At 43.3% G+C, this 9981-nt stretch overlaps 1 protein-coding gene across 1 annotated transcript; it reads left to right on the forward strand.

The window, feature by feature from the left end:
• Positions 1-645: 645 nt before the first annotated feature.
• Positions 646-9932, forward strand: svopl (SVOP-like). Its single transcript, XM_040175425.2, has 16 exons — positions 646-806; positions 1972-2110; positions 2540-2625; positions 2715-2813; positions 3111-3182; positions 3270-3394; positions 3504-3567; positions 4452-4577; positions 4654-4782; positions 5311-5384; positions 5756-5952; positions 6069-6180; positions 7366-7447; positions 7546-7635; positions 9647-9760; positions 9842-9932. The coding sequence occupies exons 2-16, from the start codon at positions 2008-2010 to the stop codon at positions 9851-9853; spliced, it is 1485 nt and encodes a 494-aa protein (XP_040031359.2). The 5' UTR covers positions 646-806; positions 1972-2007; the 3' UTR covers positions 9854-9932.
• Positions 9933-9981: the final 49 nt, after the last annotated feature.

Below are 9981 nucleotides of genomic sequence, written 5' to 3' on the forward strand. Positions count from 1 at the left end.
GGAGATTACATTTATTTTAAACGATCAATAAGACACACAGACGTAACGTTTCCAGAGAATAGTGGTTAGAGTAAGTACTCATAATCAGGATGTAATATTCTAAACCAACAAAACAAAACTACACGTATTATATCAACAAACTGAGGCATTAAGAATAAAATAAAACGTTTTTGGTAATATTTCAGATCAAATTCTTAATATTTCAAGATCAGATCAGAATCACCGTCATATCGTCACATGATGATCCAGATGGAGAGCAGCCGGTCCGGTACCGACCCAACGGGTCACGTGGCAGTGACGTAGTGCTCACTTATACGTCGTAATCGCTGCAAAGAATATGTGATGAATTTTGAACATTTTCAGCAATATGTTTGCGAATGTGTGACGAATCAAGTGACCGAGGCAGACAACATCTGCCGCCGTAGGGGGAAAACAAACAAACAAACAAACAAACACGCACGCGTTGACAAACCAGTAGGTTCAAAAACCGGAAGGCACGTAACACCGGGACTGAATATGTTCATCATCCTCATTGTTCTTATGATAATAGATCATCAATTTAGAGAAAATCCTCCTTCTCCACCCTCCTTCCTCCCTCCTTCCTCCACCCTTCTACCTCCCTCCTTCCTCCACCCTTCTACCTCCTCCACCCTCCTCCAGCGTCATAGTGACGAGCCGCTGACGCCGTTTCTTCCGGGTTCACCTGGCAGGTAGACCGGTAGTTTGGACCGGAGTTCGGAGCCGAGGAGGCGAAGGAGAATGAGAAGAGACCCGCGGGAAGGTTCCGGTGAAGAACGAACTTCTGTGTGAGTAGAATCGTGAGGAGGAAGCGGAGTTCCGTGACGACATGAAGCTCCTGGTGTGATTTGAGTGAAAAGTTCACATCACACCGGGACATGTTTCCGTGAGCTTTAAGAAACCCGACGTCAACACCGAAGCTTTTCCGCCGAACCCTTCTGGAAATCTGTTTGTTCAAGGGTTTCTACCGAAAATAAGCTGATTAACAGTTAACTGTTTAACAATAACGCAAATACACAGTAAAGATTCTTCTGAGTAATACGGCTCGGAAAGAATTCACCTTTAATCACTAAAACTCCATATTTCTGTCCTCCTGCACTAAATGCGTTTCTGAAAGGAGTCCGGCTTGTGCTCAAAGCTGTGGGATGGAGGATGGAACCTGCTGGCCCAGTTTGCACAAAGAAATCAAGACTTCTGTATGAAAACAATATAAGACAATATACAAACACCAAAGGTATCTTCTGAACCAGTGCAGCTGGTGGACATAAGGACATATTTCTTTGGAAAAACACCCAACACATCACATTCCAGGTCATTTACCCAAAGCGACTTACATTGCATTTGTAACATTTTGGCCCGGGGAGCAAGTAGGGGTGAGGCGTCTTGCTCAGGGACACTTCAACATGGGAACCACCAACCTTACGGTTCCCGGTGCACCTCTGTACTCCTGCACCACGTCAACACACATCAGTGTGTAGAGGAAACCATGTTCTTCTGGCAGATCATTTATAATGAAACGTTGCTCTCAATGACCTTCTTATTGAAGTCAGGAACGTCCCTGACATGTTTCTTCTCCGTCGCCAGTCGCAGCATTCAGGCGATTCCGTGTCTGAGTGTTTCTCTTCAAAGCAGAGACACATTCAGATGGAAACTGTTCTTTTGGGTCCAGCTGAGACAGACAGGCGGAGAGGACGTGCAGGAAATTAACTTTGTGACCTCTTCTGAATTGATTTGTCTATATTGTAGTTAGTAATAAATACTCATAAACGAGCTTAAGATACTTTTGATTTCTCACAAGGGCTTTATCCACTCATTTCCACCAAAGAAATGTTTTTGATTCAATTTTTAATTGTTTCACATTAAATCATCCTGGGATGTTTGCGTAAATGTATTCCATTGCGCCACCTAGAACATTCTCCACTGTATATGAACGGAGCTGCTGTGTTTCCTCAGCACAAAGTGTTCGCTGGAGGTTCAGCTGAGATCAGGATGGGAGATTTCATGATAACAAAGCTGGTGAGCGCCATCCAGCTGCAGGAGGTGGAGATGCAACCTGCAGACAAACCGCAGAGCACAAAGCAGGGACACGGTGGTGAGTGAGAGTTGTGAAAACGTCAATAAATGAACCAGAAAGGTCACGTTTTATATTCCATAGTGGATTAAATGTTTTATGGTTAATGGTACATTGACTGTACCCTCTGATTGGAGAACGACTGTAGTCTCCACTCGCCCACAGTCGCCCACATTTATATGATATAAATGGAAATAAATCTTAACGAGAAAGTTAACAACTCTATAAGAATGAATGAAATCCACAAATTATGTTCACAATTCCCAGACGTTATGTCTTTCTAACTATGGCCTTTTACCTTTTTTGAGATTTAAATTCAGAATCATCAGTATCTAATTACATGCCTCTGCCTTTTCAACCAATGAAGATGATAATTATGTTGCTTATGAAGATGATTTCAATGATGGTGTTGCTAATGATGCCCTTGGTGATGATGATGTTGTTCTGCAGAGACGTTCTCCGTTGAAGAAGCTGTTGAAACAATTGGATTTGGTCGCTTTCACATCCTGCTCTTCATCATCATGGGCAGCGCCAACGTGAGTTTATCAAAGCGACAATGAACAACAATGCTGGGAAATGGATCGACACAGATGAAGTACTTGCGTGTGTCTCTCCCTGTGTGTAGATTGTGGAGGCCATGGAGATCATGCTGCTGGCTGTCGTCTCTCCAGAAATCCGGTGCGAGTGGCATCTGGAGGACTGGCAGGTCGCTCTCGTCTCCACCGTGAGTCCCAGCCTGTTGGTTTCACATGGATGAGATGGATGTCCGTTGCCCGTTTGTCTATAAACTTGAATTACATTTCCTTTTGAGATATTTCTTTTTTTATTTTAGGCTGCCTTCAAAATGTGGCTGGAAACAGCAGATGGAAATTAGCCTCTGTGGCTCACTTACAGTACAACTGTTGATTAGTGTGCATTGTCCCTGCAAAATAAACGAATAAATGATGTGCGTAGCCTCCTAGTGGGTGAGGCTCCTGTCATCGTACTGCTGTGAGTATTCATGGTTCCTGATCCCTCTCAGATGGTGTTCCTTGGCTTCATGGTTTGTGGCGTCCTGGCTGGATACCTCGCTGACCGATACGGACGCTGGACGGTCAGAAGCATGTTCAACGTCTACTCTTCAGCATGTACCGTTGTATACGCCATCTTTCTTATGGATGTGTGTCTGTTTGGCTCTCAGGTGGTGTTCGGAGGCTTCGTGTGGAGCGCTTACTTCTCTCTGCTCACCTCATTCGCTCCTTCGTACGGTTGGTTCATCTTCCTCCGCAGCATGGTGGGCTGTGGGGTCGCAGGAGTGTCCCAGGGGTCAGCACAGACACAACCACGATCAACACCAAAGCACACGCACACACAGACACAACATAACACACAACGCTGTGCGCGCGTTGACCTCCACCTGCTCGTCGTGTTTCAGCTTCGTGTTGAAGACGGAGTTCATCCCCTCAAAGTATCGAGCCGTCCTGCTGCCTCTGGCCACTGTGAGTTCTGTCCTTCTTTGCATCCATTTAAACAACAGTACCGAAGGAACAGATTAAAGCTTCAAAAGGATTCAAGAAAAATGTACTGACTTTAACGGACTCATACGATTCACACATACATATAGAGATATATATCTACATATGTGAATGTAAATAAACATATTCATTCAAGCGGTCATTAAATATTATATGAATATATGTAGGAGCGGTCAGTAAATCAACGCACATTCCTCCGTGGTCACTTCAATCCTTTCCTTTTATTGTACAACGGCATCAGAAACTCAGATGATGTCTGCATATGTTATCGCCCCCACGATAGCATCATCGTCATCATTTCAGCAATATCATATCAACATGATCACAGGTATTTCATTCTAATTAGCATAATTTGAAATATAGGCGGTACATGATTATAATTGGCTCACTTGGATAGGATATGGTATAAGTAAGACACAAATGAAAATGATACATCGGAGGGTTTTTCTTTATGGACGAACAAGAAGTTACCAGTGACAAGAGACACACACGGCTTAAATACACCAGGGAGGTGCAGGTGATTGGACACAGGTGGAAACAATCAGACAATCACAGAGGACGACAGGACAAGGCAGGAAGTGAAGTTACCCAGGGAGACAAGAAGCAGAAAACTACAAAATAAGACAGGAAATAAAACCACACCGTTTAACAAGTCTTGTACTGTTGGGGGAAAATGGACTCTGGTTCACTCTCTGACAATTTGTGACATGAACTTTGTTGTTAGCGAGAAGAAGAAATGATCGCTGAGTTACTGGGGGGGAGGCTGGAACGTGTTCACTCGGGGGTTCTCGCTGTCTGATAATGTCACGGTTTGATTTCTCCCAGCATGCTCTTTGTCTCTGTGTCAGATATTCTGGATGTTGGGTTCCATGCTGATCATCATACTTGGAATGCTGGTGGTTCCCACTTGGGGCTGGAGGTGGATGATCCGGATCTCCGTCACCCCCAGTATCATCCTCCTCTTCCTTTTTCAGGTGAGACATCCCACTCAGCTGTCTGTCCTGACCAGTCTGTATGTCTGTCCTCACCTGTCTGTCTCTCTGTCTACAGTTTATCCCTGAGTCGGCTCGTTATAACGTGTCAGCAGGAAACATGGCAGCTGCTGTTGAGACTCTGCAGAGAATCGCTAAAATGAACCGGGCCTCTCTTCCTCCAGGAGAACTGCTGGAGCCGAGGGTGGTATGTTAAATCACTCCATTATGCTCATATTAGTATCTACAATTTAATATCAGTGTGGATTACTTACACCTATACTCGAAGCGCAGTGTCAGTTATCTTCAGGTTAAAGATATAACATCATATAAAATGATATAGCCTAATATAACTAATGCTTAGCATGTTAACGCATTATTACTATTATTGCGTTAAACTGGTGACCTTATATAACATAATATGAAATAGAATATGATGTACAACCTGCTGCCCTCTAATGAGAAGGGGTGTAGAAATTTGAAAGGAATACGTAAGTAGGTATGTAGTACCTCAGTGTAGAATAAAATACTAAAGTACTTCCTCGTAAATTACTCTAAATCAATAAAAAGTACATAACAGTAACAACTACTCTGCTTCGTTATAAATGACTTAATGGTAGTATAGATTACTCTATATCAGTATGAAGTACTTTATAGCAGTATAAACTAGTCTATGTCCAATGGATGTACTTTGTGGTAGTATAAGTACCTAATAACAGTATAATATGTGTCTCAGGAGCAAAGAGGAAATTGGAGGATTCTGCTCGGTTCTTCGTTCAGGACGACGTCTTTGCTGCTCTGGTTCTCATGGTAATCTATAAGAATATAAGCAATAACAAAGGAAAACAACAACAACATGAGACACTGTTCAGCAAAGGATCAGTCAGAGTGTCCTGTTGGTGTTGGGGACAATGATGGAGCTTTGTGGGACACCACATGTCAGATGTGACCCACCTGCATGAGACCACAATGTTATTGATAATGACCCTAACGGATTATTAAAGCTAATAATGCCATTGAAATCTATTTTCGAATCACTGTAGAAGAGACGACAATGTGAACCACTATTTTGTATATCAGGATACATTTGGCAAAGAGCTTCCATTCTGAACGCAAAAGTGAATTCTATTTACTTTTATCTTAACTGAAAGGTTTGCTTTGTGGCGCCTCTCGTCTGTCAGGTTTGTGGCCTCCTTCATCTACTACGGCTCGGTGCTCGGCAGCTCCGAGCTGCTGGAGAAGAACTTGTTATGTTTGACGGATCCGGATGGAGAACATCTGGTAAAACACAGAAACGAGGACGGACTCTGTTACTGCATCGCCTTCCAGCTCAGCGACTACCAGACGCTGCTCATCAGCTGCCTGGGAGAAGTGGCCTGTGAGTTCTGAAGACTTTCCTCAGCTCAACTTCACCTCCTTAGAAACTGGAGAAGAGCAAGAAATTCCCAACATGTCTCTTGTTAATATACGTGTTGTCCTCCTCTGTCCTTCCAGTGGTCCCAGTAAATATTTGTTTGCTGAATGTGTTGGGACGAAAGATGAGTCTGACTGTGCTGCAGCTGGGGGCGGCCATTTTGTTCATGATGCTCAACATCTGCACCACCATGTAAGAACTTCAGAGACTTCATTTCTTTCTGCTCCCACAGTTTCAATGGATGCAGGTTAATGAGTATCTCCAGTTGGACTGGGTCCCGGTTTATTCAATTCAATACATTTTATTTTGTGCTCAAAATCTCAAATGACCTCAGAAGCATTTACAGTTGTTACACATGCAATATCCCCTGTCCCAAAACCCTCACATCGGCACAAGAAAGTGCCCAAAACTCCCCAAAAAATGAAAACCCTTCCATGGGGAAAAAAGGGAAGAAACCTCAGTGAGAGAAAGAGTCTGTCCATCCCAGGAGTGGTATGGACAGACTACAATGATGTCATGTGTACAGAATGAACAATGTAAAAGATGTACAATACATTCAATTCCTATTACAGAAATGGTTCAAATGATTGCGAGTAGTAAGCAGGTGTACGGTAGGACCACTGTAGGGACAACCACCATCACACAGAACCACCATCCACAGAAACCTGTGGGGAGGGAAGCACAAAGACTTTAGGAGAGGGTAATGTCGGTTTATGATGACAGTAATGATGATGATAATAGCAGCTGCAGGTGTCAGCAGGGCCACAGTAGGAGGCCGGAACAGGGCCCAGATAGAACCATGATCCATGGAGATCTGTGTGGTGAGAAAGCACAAATACTATATATAAGAAACAAAGTCAGTGATGCGCATTCATGTTTAGAGAAATAGAAATGGGAATATCAATGGTGTTAGAATGGTATGTGTCCGCGGGCTAGTCAGGAACGGGGTCCAGACGGAAATACGATCTATGGAGACTTGTGAGGTGAGAAAGCACCAAAAACTCTGGGGAAGCTGAATTAGTGATGTGCATTAATAAAACGTGGATTATTGTAGAAGGAGAGAGAGAGAGAGGAGCTCTGTGTGTCCCGCGGCAGTCTAAGCCTATAGCAGCTTAACTAAGGGCTGGTCCAGGCTAACCTGAGCCAGCCCTAACTATAAGCGATGTCAAAGACTAAAGTTTTAGGCTTTATCTTAAAAGAGCTGACCGAATCTGCCCCCCTGGACTGAAAGCGGAAGCTGGTTCCACAAAAGAGGAGCTTGATAACTGAACTACTTTTTAAAACTCCAGGAATAACAAGTAACCCAGCATCTATGGAGCGCAGCTGCCTTTACTTGTTGATGAGGACCTAAGTCTGGGTGCATGTTTTTCTCTCCAGGTTTGGGTTCACGGTGTTGCTGTTCCTGCTCCGGTCTCTGGTTGCCATGAACTTTAATGTGGTTTACATTTACACTGCTGAGGTATAAACACGTGTTTATTGATCAGGCCTCAGGTGTTAGTAATAAAGTAACGGGTGTTATACAATATTGATCAGGTAACAGGTGCTCTTGTCTCTCAGGTGTATCCCACTGCGGCTCGGTCTTTGGGGATGGGCTTCTGCACATCGTTTAGTCGGATCGGAGGAATGATTGCTCCGTTCATCGCTCAGGTTGGTTCATTGTTCTTTTTTGGATTAGAATAGTCCCTAAACTAACCCTAATGCTGATGTCTATTCCTAACCACTATTCCTTAATCTCTGTGGGAAACCAAATCCAATCCAAAAAAATTCTCCCACACTCCTCCGCTCTCTTCACTGGTACCGGTGGCTCATCCAGTTCTAAACATGGTGCTCACGTAGCATGCTGTGAATGGATGGGGTCCAGCTTCCATCCAGGACCTGGTCCAACCCGACATCCCGACCCGCACTCTCCGCTCTGCATGTGATAAACTGCTTGTTCCTCCACACTGAGAGCAAAACACTCGACTAGATCTCCACTCTTTGCTGTCCTGCTCCTAAATGGTGGAAGGAGGTCTCTGAAGACATCAGGACCACAGAGAGCCTTCACATCTTCAGACTAAAGACACACCTCTTCACACTCTACCTCCACTAACTAACTGTAGCACTTACATTGGACTTATAATGGTTCTTATCTACAGCAAGTTGTAAATTGATGAAATTGCACTTTCTTGTTTCTTGTTCTTCTGAGTTTGTGTCCTTATGGTTGAATGCAGTTATTGTAAGTCGCTTTGGATAAAAGCGTCAGATAAATGACGTGTAATGTAATGAAACGTCACAGGGTGAAGGAAAGGTGGTTAGGAGAATTCATGAGGAGATCGGAAAAGACAACGCGGTGTCTTTTTTTAGGGAATCGACTCCACTTCCACTAGAATCAGAATCAGAAGCTATTTATTGCAACATATTAGACACATAGAGGAATTTGACTTAGTGCATTGGTGCAATATAATAATAAAATAAGATAAAAAATATAAAAGCAAGAATTAACAATACAAACAGTTAGGTATATATCCAGTGAGCTGCAGTTTGTGACAAAAATGCCTTGTTGATGTGAGGGCTCTGAGGAGAACGGGCAGACTGGTTCCAGATAATCGAGCAGTAACAGTAACTCAAAAACACTTGTTACAACCAAAGAAGGCAGAATACCATATCAACGTACAACACCTGGAACCTTGAAGAGACTGGCTACAGCTGCAGAAGACCACACCAAGGGGGGGTCTCTCCTGTCGGCTAACAACAGGAAACTAGGACTACAATTTGCACATGCTCATCGCAATGGGACAATAGAAGATTGGAAAACGTTGCCTGGTCTAATGAGCTGTGATATTCAGATGGTAGGGTCAGAATTTGGCGTAAACAACATTAAATCATCGACATCATCCAAACTGGTTTCAATGAGTTCCGTATACTCCAATGGCCTCCACAGTAACCACATCTCCATGCAATAGAGCACTTTTGAGATGTGGTGGAACAGGAGATTCGCATCATAAATGTGCAGCCGACAAATCTGCAGCAACTGCGTGAAACATTTTTTTTCAACCTTGTTGATTCCAAGTACGTTAAAACACATATGTATGTATGTCTGTATGTTTCCATGGTGAGAGAAACCACTGTGCAAATGTTTAGGGGATGAAGTCTTTGAGTCAATGGGGGACTCCCACTCGGTTCATGAGACCAACAGCTGCGTGCTAAGCTACGTAGTTGTGATGAATGGAGACGCATGTCGGTGACGTCAGTCTGCAGCGGCTACAAAGAAGATGCTTCATGTGTTGTTACAGTGTGAGTCATCCAGACGACACAAACAACCAGGTTCAAAGTAAAACTTTATTAACAAAGCTGCGACATAAAGGAGTTATGCTATGAGTTTCTACGTCATGGTCGTTCTTTCTCATACGGCCCAATGATACGTCACTATTTAAATATTGCCACCACAAATGGCGAACGAATTGTGCGATGGAATTATCTCCTTTCCTTTGGTAAAGGATGGCCAGTTGTTCCTATGCTGGAGGAGCCAAGGAAGGAAGCATTGAAGCTCCTTCCTTAGCATTAGAATTAAAGCCGTTCTTATCATGGTGCCACTTCATTACTTCACTTCATTTCACTCCGTTAGGTACCTTCCTAAGAACCTTTGACAATTCAAAATGTGTGACTGTGTGTCCTTCAGGTGTTGATGTCTCAGTCGGTGATTTCCGCGCTCACTCCGTTTGCCGTGAGCTGTGTGTTCTGCGCTCTGGGAAACTTTCTCTTGCCGATAGAAACAAGAGGACGAGCTCTGCAGGTGAGCAACACATTTCTGTTTTCACTTTTCACAAATTTGATCTTACTTTATTTTAACTTTCATTCATTTGTTTGTTTTCAGCAAAGCTCTTGATGACATCTACCTACAAACCAAATTAATGTTTAATCATTGTTACATCTGTAATATAAAGATATTAAATTTGTTACGGAAACCGCTGTTCTGTGTCTTTATTTCTTGATGTAAGTTAATTCAATTTTCAA

The sequence above is a fragment of the Gasterosteus aculeatus genome, chromosome 4 (assembly GCF_964276395.1).
Source record: "Gasterosteus aculeatus chromosome 4, fGasAcu3.hap1.1, whole genome shotgun sequence".
NCBI lineage: Eukaryota > Metazoa > Chordata > Actinopteri > Perciformes > Gasterosteidae > Gasterosteus > Gasterosteus aculeatus.